This window comes from Galeopterus variegatus, unplaced genomic scaffold, assembly GCF_000696425.1.
Source record: "Galeopterus variegatus unplaced genomic scaffold, G_variegatus-3.0.2 Scaffold9569, whole genome shotgun sequence".
Taxonomy (NCBI): domain Eukaryota; kingdom Metazoa; phylum Chordata; class Mammalia; order Dermoptera; family Cynocephalidae; genus Galeopterus; species Galeopterus variegatus.
The window spans coordinates 31123-47187 of record NW_007735680.1 but is presented as its reverse complement, the minus strand read 5'-3'; the positions used below and the strand labels follow the sequence as shown (position 1 = coordinate 47187).

At 45.2% G+C, this 16065-nt stretch overlaps 1 protein-coding gene across 1 annotated transcript in view; it reads left to right on the top strand.

Moving 5' to 3' along the window:
* LOC103609393 (protein TANC1) overlaps window positions 1-16065 on the top strand; it is a gene marked incomplete at its 3' end in the record, with an annotated part of 43354 nt that overhangs the window by 22667 nt on the left and 4622 nt on the right. The window contains exons 10-11 of the mRNA XM_008593721.1: window positions 1702-1887; window positions 4479-4557. Of these exons, the coding sequence (XP_008591943.1) occupies window positions 1702-1887; window positions 4479-4557 (265 nt within the window). The remainder of the gene's footprint in view (window positions 1-1701; window positions 1888-4478; window positions 4558-16065) is intronic.

Sequence of the window (16065 nt, the reverse complement as noted above, 5' to 3'; positions counted from 1 at the left end):
GTCTCACCTGGGCCATGAGGAAGTCGTCACTCTGCTCCTGGAATTCGGCGCCTGCCTGGATGGAATGTCAGAGAACGGCATGACTGCCCTGTGCTACGCGGCAGCTGCCGGCCACATGAAGCTGGTGTGTCTGCTGGTCAAGAAGGGGGCAAGGGTAAGCAGTAGCTTTCCCCACCATGGGGGAGTGATGGGGAAGGAGGGAATCCTTCACATCATTGCTAGAGTTGTCATCGCTCAGGCCAGTCTCCCTTTGTCTCTACTCAGTCTAATTGCGTAAACAGAAAGCACAGCATACACAGAAGAAGTAGGGCTGCAAGTGGCGGTCGGTTTGTGATGCTGCTTGCCATGGAGCAGTGTGGGCCATGGGTTTTGTTCATGTGCTGTTACTCTGCCCAGTATTGCCCAGGGGAAGGCAGAATACCAAGGAGCCTCCTGGCCACTAGCCACATTAGTCGGGCCAGCCTTTAAAAAGCCTGCAAGTGTTGACCTAGAACTTGGTGTAGAGTTTAACACAGCACCATGATTGGTTGAAAAGATTTTAAATGTCTGGTTTTTTCCCCCCTCTCGTTATCCCATTTCATGTCTTTTTTAAAACAGTAAAAGGAGTTCCGTGGGTCTTAAAAGCGATGTGCTTGAGCTGCAGGAACTAGACTGCCCAGATTCATCATCTCTCCACTTGCCAGCTGGGATGCTGGGCAGGTTACTGAGCCTGTGCGTGTCAGGCCTCTCACCTGTGGGACGGGCGTAACTGTATCTACCACAGAACCATTGTGTATGCATTTAATCAGTATATTAACATTCGCATGAAATAACTGTATATTATTAAACAAGTTACTCTAGAACTATCAGCATTAATAGATTAAATGAGAATGAACCCGAGCTCACAGTAAACTCTATTTAGGTTTACTATAAGCATTTTATTGGGAAATGTGTCTTTTGAATAATAGAGATTAAACCACTGATAATTGTCTTTCATCTTTTTAGTTAATTAGGATATTTAAAGTTCAACAAAAACTTGTTTTTCTCTCAAAAGTCCAACATTGGGATGTGTGAACTTCAGCTCGTGGAAGAAGGGAAATGTCACAGCTAAGCCGGAGCAGTGGGGGTGCCACACACACATCACCACACCTCCATTTCCAGATCCCGGCTGTCCCTTAGCTTTATTCTGAGGCCCCCATCTGGCTAGCTGGCTCCACCTTACATGGCAGCATGTCCCAGGTCACCTGCCTGTGCAGAGCTTCCTTCCCCACTTAGACTCCCCTGCCACTCTTCTTCATTCAGAGCTGTGTTTCCGCATCCCTCCCTTTCTCTGGCTCCCCTTACTCTGTAACCAGAGAACTGCTCTACTCCCCCAAATTGTAACTTGTCACAGCAGACTTAGAATACTACAACCACGCAACCAGGGTTGGGAAGCATAGGCTTTGGTCTGTGTCTTCGTATGTGCCCACGAGAGAACTTGGAGCTCCATGTAGTTTGCTAGAGAGACATAGGGGTGAGGAGGGTGTCTTGTGATCACTAGTCCTAAAAGGAAGCCAAGGCCTGGACCAGCGCATTCATTATCATGAAGTGACTCAGACAACAGTTCAGTGCTCTCTGGAAGGATGAATTGGGATGGGGTTTGTGCACTGTGTTTGTGGTGCCCCTATTCCCTCAGAGGAGAGGCGATGCTCACCTGTGCCCTTCCGCTGCTCCTGCCACCAGATGGACCACTTGGATAAGAAAGGCCAGTGTGCACTCGTCCACAGTGCACTGCGGGGCCATGGCGACGTTCTCCGGTACCTCCTGAACTGTGAGTGGTCAGCAGGCCCTCCCCAGCCAGGTGCACCAACGAAGAGCCAAGCCCTGCAGCAGGCACTGACGGCAGCCGCCAGCATGGGCCACAGCTCGGTGAGTGGGGTCCAGGGGTTCTTTCCTGGGAAACGGAAGCAGCAGTGGTACCCAGTGGGTCGATTTCTTTTGACAGTCGCCGCCTTCTAAGCTACAAGGCTGTGACACACTGAAGGAATGGAAGAAAATGAGGATTTCAAGAGCTAGCAAGTGGCTTTGAGCACTCTCAGTAGAAGGTCCGCTCTTGGCACCACGTCCCTCCCACCAGTGGAAACCAGAGGAGAGGCCACAGTCTCGCATGCATGCGGTGGGGACAGGCGGGTTGGTTCTTCCCCTGTGGGTTGGGCTCCCATGAGGGGCCTCTTGGTGCTGCTCATTCTCTACCCTTCCTTGTCTGTCTCTCTCTCTTCTTCCCTGTTCCACTTTTACCCTCTAGCTCTGCTGTTTTACATTTTTCCCCTTTGACTCGTTCTTTTGTCCTTGTGATCTTTTAAAAATAATCACATGGAATGCTACTTCTAAAATTATTTTTGAGTATTTGAAGGACTTTTGCAAGTAGAACTTTAGTGCTTTGATAGCATGTAAGAACGCTTGTCATTTGCAGTTCCTACACTGAAGAAAAACTTCATGCAGCAGTTAAATAGAGCATTTGTTTCTAGTAAATGTCAGTATCCCTTAATTTGAAGATTTAATTGCTGTCTCCTGACCTGTGTGTCTTAGCTTTATCTGTAAATTTAATAACATTGTTCTCGATGTCCTCCATGTATTTTGCACTCTGTATTATCTTTGAGCAATTAGAGGTGACAGTATTTGGTAAAATTCTTTCCCCAGAATGACTTAAATTTGAGTGCAAAGATGTCTGGCTGACTTCTGGCACTTAAAACATTAAAAACACACATGCACATATATATACATGTTAAATACACATATCTGAAAAGTAGATGTTTTTCCTCTTTAAACCATTGCCTAAATCTGAGTGGGTCTGTGTATTAGTCCATTCCTGTTGCTTGTAACAAAATACTTGAAACTGGATGATTTATAAAAAAAACAAAACTTATTGCTTTCAGTTTCTGAGGCTGGGAAGTCCAAAGACCATCTGGTGGTGGTGACAGTGACCCAGAGATCTCACGTTGCAAGATGGTGGAAACAGAGAGAGCAAGAGACAGGCTTTCCTCTTCTTTTAAAGCCCTCAGAACCATGCTCCTGGCCACTATTATTAATCCATTCACTAGTGCACAGTCCTGCCATCCAATCACCTCATCAAGGCCCTACCTTTCAATTACCATAATAGCATTTCCCACCCTCTTAACAGTCACGGTGGGGGCTAAGTTACAAATACATAAAACTTGGGGGACACAATTCAAGCTTCAGTGAGTTTTGGGGGACATAATTCAATCTGCTACAATCCAGAATACAGAAAATCATCATTGGGAGGTCTGTGAACGCCACAGGTAGGCATGACCTTCATCTCAACTCCTGTGTATCCCCTTATTTTAAAGCTAGCTGGGAGGAATTCTGAGCAGAAGTAACCTCAGCACAACCAGTAACCATTTAATCAAAATAAGCAGGATTCACTCACCAAAAGCCTCGAAGGGTTGATCAGTTTCCTAATGCTGTTGTAAGAAATGGCCACACACTTAGTGGCTCAAGACCATACACACTTACTCTTACAGCTCTGGAGGTCGAAGTCTAAAGTTAAGGCGTCAAGAATCCGATGTTGCTTCAGAAGGCTCTAGGGGAGAGTCTGCTTCCTTGCTTTTTCTAGCTTCTTGAAGCCACCTGTATTCCTTAGCTCGTGGCCCCCCCTTTCTGTGACCAGATTCCTCCTGTCCCTCTTGTAAGGACTGTTGTTGTTATATCAAGGTGTGTCAGATATACACCCTGATAATTCAGGAAAACCACCCCATTTCAAGACATAATCACACCTGCAATTCCCTGGTATGCATTTAAGGTAATGCTCACAGCTTCCAGGGATTAGGATGTGGACATACTTGGGGGCCGTCCTTCAGCCTCCCACAAAGGGTATGGACTGGGAACTGGAAGGTGCTCTGTTTTGTTCTCCGGCCACTGCTATTGCTCAGGGTGAACGTTGGCTCTGGCCAGAGCACAGATGCTTCCATCCCCTTGAAAGACACTATTCTTGCCTCCACTCCTATGACCTAGCCTGCTCATTAACAGGAATGTTGGAAAAGAATAGTGCTGCCAGTAGAAAAGTGATTTGGAAAATATTTTTTTAAAAAGAAATTATTGGAAAAAGGTACATATCACCTTGTTTTTCTTCCTCGTGAAAAATGGATTCACCATCTTCTGGTGATTTATGCAGAAACTGCACTTTGTGTGATCTGCCCTGTCCTTTGTTGATTAGGCTGGCATATTTGGGTCATGTTGGAATTCATTAGAATTCTAAGTACCTAGTAATCCTGAACAATGTTGCTGAAATTCACTGAGATTTTTTTTTTTTTTTAATTCTTCTCCAAGTGAAAGTGTGAGTAGCATATGAATTATGCTTGAAAATGGTTCTCATATTTTCTCTCCTTGTGCAGTATGAGATAATAATGGTTAAAAAAACACACACTCTCCTTTGATACATGGGATATAATAAGCACCTATTGCTGTGAGAACTCATTAAATCACCTTGCCACTTCTGACAGGTGGTCCAGTGCTTGCTGGGAATGGAAAAGGAACATGAAATAGAAGTCAATGGCACCGACACATTGTGGGGAGAAACAGGTAATTATGGTTCCAGGGCTTGTAGTCTGGGGCAGCTTACTTGATGTTTTAGCCCGTTTGGGCCTAATTGTCTTAAGAATGACTTGTGATGCGTGTAGTCCTATTTTTATTTTATCATGAGGCATTTGAAGCTTAGAGCTTTTTAAACTTTCCAAATGAGTAGTAGAACTTTGCTAGAAGCTTATAAAATTTGAATCATTTGCATTAAACCAGCAGTTAACTGTGCATCTGATAAATGTCAGATGGAAATACCTCAATAAGGTAGTACTTTGTAGTTTGCTAACTCCTCACATATCCTAACCAGCCTGGTCTTCCTATGACCTGGGCAAAGGAGCCAGGCAGGAACTTGCATATCTGTTTGCAAATGAACCAGTGGTGGCTTGGTAAGGAAGGCTGGCCCGCCCTGCCTTGTGGAAGGAGGGTAGAGCTCAGGCCTCACGGGGCCTACTTAATATACTGAGTATAAGCTGTGCATCCGTTTCCACTGGCCTGGGTATGTGTGTATAACTATAGTGAGAAGGAAGCCTGAGGTGAGTACATCTTAATGAAGCAAGATGTAAGTTGGTTACTTGTCACATTAATGTAGATAATGCCTTGAAATTTTCCACTTGACTGAAATTAGTGTTAGAAATCTAAGACTTAAAATTATGAGTCGTTTTTTAATAAATGTAACTAAGAGTGTTTAATATGCATTTCCAGGTTATGTTCTGTGTGTGTACATAGTGCATATGATTTCCATTTCTCTTGCACAGATTTGTTTCCAGGTGCTTCTAAATTATTTCCTAACAAGCCAAATGGTGGTGTGGAGAGGTTATTAGCTAACTCACACTTATGAAAAGCCTGTGAGGTGTTGCTGGAGGGATTGCAGGCTGCCCTGCGAGCCTCATGGTTTCCCCTTGCTCATTGTGGGGCCAGAGGAGGAGCTTGGCGTGGCCTGGGCTACAGAGAAAGCACAGGACTGCAAATGGGGTTGGATTATGCTGAGAGCCAAAGTGTGTATATTAAAATGTTTATGGAGTCCTTCCCCTACCCTTTTAACTTGTAAAATCTGTTCCATACTTTGGTGAAAGAAAAGTTTCCATCAACTTCCATGTTGCATTGTGGGCAGCAGTGCGGCTGAGGGGGTAAGAACGTGCCTTTGCTGATAGCCAGAAGGTGCAAATCCTTGCACTTCTGTTGCCTCGTTTAGCAACTGGACAAGTTACTTTTCCTCCTTGTCAGATGAGGTAGAACCTGACTTCTAGGATTGTGATGAAGACTAAAAGAGATAACAATCTTGCCCAAATGCACCCCTGATAAGAATCTCTGGGGCACTTACACCTAGATATTCTGATTCACTAGGTCTAGGGAGAGCCCAGGACTCTTGTTTTCTTAACACGCATCAAGGGACTCATAGCTTCAGGAAAAATAGAGAACCACCACACAGTCACCTAGAATGCCTGACCTTTGGTGGCATGCAGTGAGAGGTACCCATGATGACGATGGAGGTTAGTGCTAGTGGTAGTAACACCACACATCTTCAGATCACTTTGCAGCCTGGGAAGCAGTTTCTATCCTTCCTCAGCAGATATTAGGGTGAATTTCATCAGCCAAGAGTTTATTTGAGGGACTTGTAAAAATTTAAACCAAGAAAAGGCAAGCTGAGACTATTTTTAGAAATAGAAATAGAAAGCCACAGTGGCTCTCTATGGACTTCATGTCAGTAAAACCAATGTTACCTTCTCTGTGCATCTTTCTCTCTGATACCTTTCTCTTGTGTTCCTTCAAAAATGGTCACCATTGTCTGCTGCCCCAGACCCTCCACTTTCCAAGTCTGTGTTTGTGAAGGGAGATGGGGCTTTACATGAATGCATGCTGCAGTGTCCAGAATGTGAGGTCTATGTTCAGGATTTGGTCCTGTGGGGCCCATGGTACCTGCCCCCAAGTGTGGGAATGACAGCAGATGAGGCATGTGGCAGCCTTCTGGAGCACCCACTGGCTGTGGCCTGCAGAGGGCTGAAGGCCTTGCTAATGATCGTGTGAGCAACTGGGGTCCTAGTTCCCACCAAGCCGCATTGTCAGGTAGCGGGTCCTGGCAGTTCCCCGGATGGTGGGGGCTGCACTGCCATGTGCATTGTTTCTAATTGCTGTAGGAACCCTCAGCAGTGACAGTAGTTGTTTTGCTTCCTGGTCATGTTTGGTCCTGATTCCAGGGTGCAGTCAGTAGTCCACTCTAGAACGGACCTTGTCTGTCTCTAGCTACAGAGCAATGATAGGATCCCAAGAGTGACTCCTGTCTGGGGTGTGGGAAGCTGGCAGAACAAATGAAAGCTTTGCATGGATAAGGCCAGTTCATCATCTGTCTTCAAACCCTTATATACGTTTATATAAGTCTATTCAGTGTAGGCTTAGCTGTAAACAGCTTAGCTTTAAAATGCCAGCTGATGGGTTACAGGCAGGGTCTCCTCAGTCTGTTTTTGGCTCACCTGCCCATCTTTGAAGGGCCCATTGTTTTCCATGCAGTGATGCCCCCTTTTGGGAGCACAGCTACTTGCCCATGTCTTCTCTCGCTCAGTCACATTCCAGAGGTGGGGGTGCCACATCCTTGCACCAAGTAACCCTCCACTTTCCTGCCAGGAGAGATCCTGGAATCCCAGCATGGGGTCTGCTTTGCATTGCAGAAGTGTGGCTGAAACCTGTTGCTGACTGAAACAGTGGGTTCTCAGTGAGAAGTGATGCCAGCTGCCAGCCAGGGAACAGGGAGCATAGGCCATTGGTGTGGGGTGGTCGGGCATGGACAGTCTTGGACCCTGAGCATCTTGCTGCTGGTAACTCCAAGTCACCAAATGTCATCACAGAAGGGGATGGTTCGTATCTTAGGTTTAAAGAGACAAGAAAGTATATCATAGGTTTTTAAGACATTCATCTGAAATGGAAGCTGTTCAGTTTGGGGCTTTATTACAGTAAACCCACAGCTTTTAGAAAACTTGCAGACCATCTCTACCAATTTTGGAGAACAGAAGGCTTAACTTATGTAAGTTTCCCTAATCACCAGCTTTCAGGGCCATTTGCTTGCTGTTTGATGTTTAGAGACCAGCCCTTCAAAAATCAGTTCTATAGTTCCAGTCTCCCTTTAGCTCTTCTCCCCCGCCCCCAAAGGCTATGATGGAGAATAAGAAGGCTTACGACCCATCAGGAGAACGCTCACAGCAGATGAGCCCCTGCACCTAACAGCGCTGCCCTCGAGGCTGTGACATTCAAGACTTGGTCAGGTGCTGCTGGCCCATAGTTTCTGGGTGGCCTGAAACATGGGAAGAACCCATCAGATGCTGGTGTTCTCTCCGTTCCAGGCATTCCACAGCCATGATGAGTCAGTGCTGGCTCCCACGAAGTCCCAACCAAACTGCGTTACTCTTTCCATGTCAGTGTTTGATGTGAGTCAGCCCAGATTGTAATGACTGGAGATGGTGACCTCCTGCTGTGTGAGTTGTCAGGACTGTGTTTCTAGGCTCCGGGCTGCACTTCTGCTCAGGACTTCTCGCTCTGAGAGGAAGGGAAGAGAGGCCGGCTGTGCCGGCGTGTGCTGCTCGTGCAGGCGCCGGTCTGGGAAGCACAGCCTCGCCTCCGCAGCTCCAGGCTCGCTGTGCAGTTCCCTTCTAGACTTACCACTGATAATTCTTACTGTTGATGTTGCTTATTTAATACGAGGCTGTTTTTCCCAAATTGCAGGCTTCATAGGGGCAGGAATTTTTGTCTTTTTTTGCTTACCTGGGTGTGTGGCAACTGTTCAGTCTAGTTCTGTCCAATAGAACTTTCTGTAACTGAGTACTTAAAATGTGACTTGTGCGACTGAGAGAACTTAAAATAAGATTTTAAAATCTTATCTTAATTTATTTAAGTTTAAATATATGTGACTAGGGACCACTGAATTGGACAGTGTAGGCATAGTTCAGTACTTGTCACATATGTGCTGACCAAGTGGATTTAAATTTAGAAAACAAAGCCATATAATTTTTAGGGCATGTGATGTTCACTTTGCAGGAAAATCTGGGTGAAATACTTATTGGTGGAGGGGGTGTGAGGGGGAGATGGGGTGGGTAACCCAGTACCCTGTAAGGGACAGGACAAAGGGGGGTAACCGGCACTGGGGGAGGGTGTTACCCAGGGCTCTAGATGGAGGGGGATAAGCATGGGGGTCACCTAAACAGTGGAGGCAGATGAGGGGTGGAACTGTGGGGACAGGGTTTGTTCCCTTTCTGCTGGGTTTGCCCCTGATGCAGGTGTGTTCTGGAGACTGCTCCTCTTGCTAAGAGGGCAGTAGGGGTCAGCCAATCTGTGTGTCCCTGCCCTACAGGGCAGGCTGAGAGGCCGGGGTGAGCATGTTGAAAACACAGAGTGCATCTTGCCACATGCAAATTGGTAGCTTGACCCCTTCGGTCAAGTTGTATTTGCTGTATGTGGAGCCTGTCTCTCTACTGAGTAGTGTCTGCCTATTTATCTAATGAAAACAAAACATAACACTCTGCCTTCCACAGAAAACCTTATGCTCATTTACTCATCTACATTTTGGTAGCTTAGAGCATCTTCACCTACAAACACGGTTGTTTGTTCTTTCAGTCATTCAGTCCTAGAAGTCCTAGAAGGTTCATCTGCACTTTTGCAGAAAAATCATAATTGCTTCTTTCAAATTCTTGAAATGATACTTGGATTCTTTCTGGTTTTTTGAGACCAGAAATGAAATTGTATAACGTGGCTTTGTGAAAATGCCCCCTTTCTCCTCTGAAGCCTCGTGTGGTGTCCTGCACACAGCCAAGTCCTCCTCAGCCCGTGCTTAGCCTTTAAGGAGAGAAGGAAGAGCCGAACATTATTCCTGCTTTAAATCATTTCTATCAAAAGTGCAAACATTCTCAGCACACTTTAGAAGTGACAGCTGTCAAAGCCGCAATCTTCTGATGGATTTTAGAAAGTCTGTGTGCTTTATGTTGTCTGTGTTTTAGGAAATTATTTCTGCATTGAACTTATGCTCTTCATAGCACACATTATTGCTCAAAGGTTTGAAGAGGCTTTTTTGAAATAATACACATAAGAATAAGAAAAAAGTTAAGTCAGGAGTAGGGCATGAGAAACAGTACAGATATTATTCACACCATAACATCCTGCATGTTCCCTAAATTGAGCTACTACTCTGGCCTTAGGAAGCAGTGTGACCAGAGTTTTCTTACTGTCTGTGGCAGAAAGCATAGCAGTTCTTTGGGAAAAGAAAAACATTTTCTTGTATTTTTGTCCTCAGCAGCATTCATAGAAGGTTGTTTGATGACTTGGATATTTTTAAAGGAGACTTCCTGGAGTAACAGTGTAGGAGTTAAGAACGCAGACTCCAGCCAGACTCCCTCCAGCTGTGTGACCTTAGGCAAGTTGTTGACCATCTCTGGGCCTTACTTGCCTCATCTGTGCCAGAGAGAATAGTACTTGCCTCATAGAAGTTGGTCGTGTATAAATAAACTTATGAATATGAAAGTCCATGAGCGTGTCACATAGGAAGCTCATTACAGATGTGCTTAATAATACAGTGTATTATTAAAATACAGTAGGATTTTCCTATTTTGATTAAGAACATGGCTCCAAGTTAATTCAGCTGCTTGGGTTAAATTCTTAACTGTGACAGTGATTCACTTTATGATTTGAGACAAATGATGGTAACCCCTTGTGACTCAATTCCTTCACCTCAGTAAAAGGGACATAATAACGCCGTCTCATTCAAAGCGTTCTTATCAAGATTGAATGAGATCTCACCCATGATATTTTGCACAGTGCCTAGCAGTTAAGTGCTCAATAGATGTTACATACTACCAGGATTGATAAGTTGATTCATATTATTATTGTAATATATTATTAATTTATGCTGTGTATTTGGTCTTGATAGAGTGTTTAAGTGAATGTTTAAGTCATCGAATCTTACAGTTACTTTGCAATTACTTTAGGAAGATGAAGTCATAGATGAAGGGTAGAAAATAATTTTGGTCACATATGTGAAGTCCTATTTAGTGGCAGTTGCACATTTTTTTTTAAGGGTTCCTTGGCAATTTGAGGTTCATGTTTAATCTTTAATCCATGCACAGAGACTGACAGTATGTGTTTTCACAGTAGAATTTGTGACATGGTCAGGAGTGTTCTGGTTCCCCAGGTTTGGTTTCTGCCTTGTTTTAATCTCTCATAGACAGTTCTTTGAAAATGGGGTGATTGGGGGGTGAGGGAGGCAACAATTCTACATGGTGCTTGGTTGCTGCCTGGTGCCTTCTAACCCAGACTCCCTGGGCTTGCCCCAGCCAGGCCTGCTCCTCGGGAGATCCTGGCCCTTGGGAGAATTTTGTCAAATGGTGAATGCTAAGGAACAGGTCATGAACAACTATGACTTGTGAAATTCAGTAAGTATTTGGGCAATGCTGGCTTCTTGTTCAAAGGGGCTTCAGTCAAGGCTGGAGAATTGTGGAGGCTTGGTCTGGGCCTCAAGGCCTAGGGGTTTTGTTTCCTAGTGCAAGTATGGTTTTCAGTAAGAGCAAGTCTCTATTATGTTTCATTTTGTCCTTTAAATTGTTGAGGATTAGATTAAATAACTGCCCAGTCTTGTAGAGATAAAGAATTTATAGCTCTTGGAAAGTATGTTCTTCTATCTAATGGAAACCCTTCCCTCCCTCAACAACGGAAGGAAATGCCTCACAAAGCAAGGCTGTGAGATTTGCCTTCTGTAAATCTTAGCCCAAGTCCTAGAAGGTTGGGGGAGGCGTGCTGCCTGGCTTTTGCGGGGAGTGGGGATTGTTACTGTCAGTCAGAGGATTTGGGGGCCAGCTTCTCTGGGACCTCAGTGTGACAGCCCAGCTCCAAATGGCAGCAAAGCACAACACAGGCCATGCAGCCTCTGTATATAACAATTTCTCCAAAAGTCAGTTGTTACAAAGTCGGGTGTGGGGTGCTGTCATTTCCAGAGTTTGTTTTTTTAAATCATAAAAACCCTAATTATTTTTTACCTTTTAGATAAAATGATTGAGGAATTTCCACATTTCAGGTGCACCTTTACTTTCATTCTTTTCCTTTCCCGCTGACCAAGGTGTGTCCATAGAGTCTCCAGTTGAGGGTCAGACATCACTGCCTTTGTCACATCTAATGGTTTCCACACTGGCCCCAATTAGATGATATTGATGAAACCCTGCTGCTTACTATTAATTGGCACTTTCTTTTCTTTTTCTTTTGTTTTCCTCTAATTTTTATAAAAGGAAAGGCCAATATACTAGGAAATAAATTGCACAATTGAACACAGGTGTACAAGCCACTGAGCCACTCTGCCCCTGTCCCCCGTCCCCCTCTTAGCTGGCAGGACGTGCGTTGTGCAGGTGCACCCTGTTGTGCTACTGTGGGTGGTTTTAGCCTGGGAGGACAGTCTGGGTCATTGGTGTGTAACGTGGGTGGCCGCCTGCTGGGGGGTAGCCTCTGCATGCACTGACCTGTCGCTCTTCTCTCCAAGACTCCAAATTGGGTCCAGAAGCAAGTGAGGGTGGGAATGCCAAGCCGTTCTCTGCCTGGGTAGCACATCCCCATGTATTTGAGAGACAGATCTGTGGTAAAACTTTATAAACAGCCCTGTTTATGGAATGACTGTGTTCCCAGTAAATTGACAGTTGAATTTTTGTAAATCAAATCTTTGCCCAGAGAACTTTAATATGTAAAAGATTCCTGTGAATGATCCATTTTATGATACAAAAAACTGTATCTCACCAATGTTTCCAATGAGTTCAGATTGTTGAGTATCCATCAGGTTTCTCTTAAAATGAACACTGCCATTACAAACCTACTCTTGCTCTGAAGACAGAGGACAGTATTGCTGGGTGAAATTATTCAGCTTGTCAGAAAATATGTGCTTTCACGGGAATGTAATTCACAAATGCCATCTTGTTAAGGATTTTGCAAATAAAGAAATTGTGTCCAATTTGAGTCTTAAGGAGTGCCATGTGTTCTCAGTGATTGTAGAGCTTCCATTTCATACCAAGTCTTTTTTTCCTCCTCCTCCTCTGTTTGGCCAGAACACAAGGCATCACCCCACTGGCAGGGCTCTCCTCCCACCCTGGGCCCCTGCCCTCCTTTTCTCTGGTCAGGCAGCGGGCAGTGACCCTCTTTGGAGTGTGGTGGTCAGCTCGGAGGCCAGCCTTCTCAGCGGAATAGTTGGAATTCCTGAGATTAATTTTGCCCTGATTTTGTTTGCTTAAGCATGTAGTTGACTGTTCTTCAGTCTCACTTGTTTCCGAATATGGTATCTGTAAGTCCTTGTGGCAGCTGAAACTTGAGATAACATCCTTTCATCAGGAGTTTGCAGGGATGGGGCCAAAAATAGGCAATCTGAGTAGAAAAAGGAAAACACAGACCTGTTGTCTGTTTACATCATTTGTAACTGAGAGCCTCATCAGGAATTTGTGTGTAGAACGTGATCTGTTTTAGTTGCAGGCAAAGTCTGCCTGTGCTCAGAGGTTCTTAATCACCTCCAAAGGAAGTTGATCACCACATACACAGCAAGTCAGACCGGGAGGATGGATTCCAACCCTGTCGCCAGGCCTGGGGAAGTACTCTCGCGCCCCTTGTCAGCTGGTGCAACTTCTGGCTTCTCTGAAACCTCCATAAAATAATCAGTCCCTATTTTTAGTGCTGGGCTGTCATTTCTGATGTACTGCTGTTGGAAAAATTCAGTAGCAGCTGCAACAGAAATCCCGATTTAAAGGTCCCAAATATAGTGGGGATGAAACTTGTTTACCAAATAAAACAGTGGAATGCTGTGGTAGATCTCATCAAATGGAAGAGTCCCGTGTTTATTCCTCTCTGTGGAGTCCTGCATATAAGCTGGCCCTGTCCCCACCTGGAGCACACGTGCATATACATGTGTCTTTCTTTTGATTCAGTCCTTCTTCTGGTCAATTACATCCAGAGGAGAAGGAAGAGGAGGAGTTTCCTAAGTGGAGGAAAGTTGCAAAGGAGCAGCAGGTCCAGGTAGTGGCTCCATGCCCAGATCTTCCAGCTCAAGAACCACTCATTGGGGTCATGTTCAGGTCAATTCAGATAATGTATATTGTAGGGGACAAAAAAATAATTTGTCCTTACCTTTCATAGTTCTGAGTTGGGATGGACCCCTGTAACAAAAGACAGATTAACAAGAGAAAAAGAAACAGAAGGTTAATAACAAGTATACCTCATGTATACCTGGGAGATACCAGAGAATTGAGTAATTCTCAAAGAGGAGGCTAGACCGCAGGTTTAAATACCATTGCACTCTGTGTCAAAGATGAAGGGTATGGGGAAAGCACAGGTAATAGGGCAAGGTTTGCAAGGTAGGTTCTCCACTGATAGGAGTCTCTGCTGCTTCAGTCACCCTTCTCTTCCTGGCACAGAGAGGACCACACCCTTCCAAATGGAGATTCCCTTTATAGATGTAAATTTCTCTTACAGAAGGGAAACTCCTACTCTGTTTGCAAAGCTTCTCTGGTGTCTGCAGTTTCTCAAAATAATCAGCTCAAAATAATCCTTTTGCCAAAGAGGCATATTTTGGGTTGTCATATATTCTGGTCTCCTATAGCATAAAAGTGCCCTGAGTCCCATGTTATTAGGAATCATTAACATCATAGTGGCAGAAACAGATTGTAACAGGGATTCCAGTGCAATAGGGACCAGGACCAGCTTGCTTAGACACTCATAGTACAGACAGGATCACGTTGGCTGCTGGTTTTCAAACATTTTGGGTATGGGAATCCCAACCTCCACCCTAATACATCAGTAAAAAAAAAAAGCTGATATAAATACCATTCTGTTAATGCAAATATATGTTTAAATGTCTGCTCAGTAAGGACGATGAGCCTGTTTGCATGGCACAAATCTGAGTGGCACTTGCAGTCCAGATCAGCATTCTGCTTGCACTGTCTTGAGAAAAATCCACATTCCTTCAGATCATTGATGCAGATGGCAATTGTTATTAAAGATAGCTCTTCTTATACTTGTAAGAAATTCTTTGACTAGGCAGATAACAGGATAAGCATTATTATGAAGACCACCCAATGACAAGTTACTCTGGTCACCCATGTTCATGTGCTGGGCAGCCTCAGGGTATTAGAATTTAGTAACAGCAAATGTGGTAGAGGGTGTTGTGTTGAGGACAAATTTTTAAATAGTTAAGGTGCATTTAAAAAATGAAATTAGAATTAAACATTTGATGAACCTTTGGACTCTTCATACCTCTGATCTGGTTCAAATCTTTAGCTTTACAGTTGAGGAAACTGAAGCTCAGAGACCTCATGGATTTGCTAAGGCCGCACACGGCACCTGGGACTAGAACTGTGTTTTGGGGTCTCTTGTCCTGTGTTATGTCCTTGACCCCTGGCATACTGAGAGCCTTGGTGTGCAGGCCTTCTGCACCCTCTGCTAGGATGACTCCCTGAACACACCTTAGTGCCAACTCTGACTTCTCATGGGGACCTTGGCTGCTTTCACCAGTTATCTCCCTGGAGAGCTACAGGGGACTGTGTCCTGCTGCATGAAGTAGTGTTTTACCACAGAGAACTGAGGGGAACATACCATCAGAACCAGTTACGCCTCATGGAAACATACAGTTACTTTGCATGTTGTAACTTCTTGACAGCCAGCAGATGCCTGCTCCCTCCTGTGCCCACAGTAAGGCCTGGGAAGCTGGGAGTCAGTTCTCGATCTGTGGCATCCTCTGGTCCCCCCACCCACCCCCACTTAGTGCTGTCTGCTGTGAACAGAGATCAAGAAACTGAAGTCATCAATCAGGACAGAGCCCTTTAAACGTACTTCCCATGAGAAATGTGGTGACCTACTTCCTGAAAAGAAGCAGGCTGTTCTCCAGGCGGTTAGTGAGAATGTCCAGCGAACATGGAGATGGCCAGACCCACACACCGCTCCTGACCTCCCTGGGATGCATGTTCACTGTAACAAGGCCCAGTCTGTGATGAAGCCACTGAAGAAGGGACAGTTCCCTCACACTGAGGCTCACGCTCCCTGCCTCTGGGGAACTGAGGGCCAGAAGCGAATCAAGAATGAGCTTGCCCTTCTGGACAGATGGAGAAGGGGTGGTTTCCTGCTGTCTTTCTAGCCTACCTTTATATCCTTAGGTCCCCAAGGATAGGACAGCCTGGCATCGTCCCTCATTATGCTAGTCCCACCTCCTTCCTCACTTCTGGTGGACAAGGCACTGGGTTGGAGGTGGAGCTCAGATGATCTTTTGGGCAGATGTAGGTGCCTCCCTGTGACATGTGAAGAGGTGAAGTCGCCAGCCACACCGCACTATGACCCTAAGGACAGTCCCTGGAGACTTCATTCCTTGGAGGAATTGCTGTTTGTCACAGGGAGGTCAGGCCCAGATGTCAGGTTTGCATCCTTTGTGTGTGTGGCTCCTGGGGGTTAAGCCATAGCCATGCTGATTAGAAGCTTGAGAAGGTGCCACCAGAGGAGGTCACAGATCAGGAGCTTCTCCCCAGG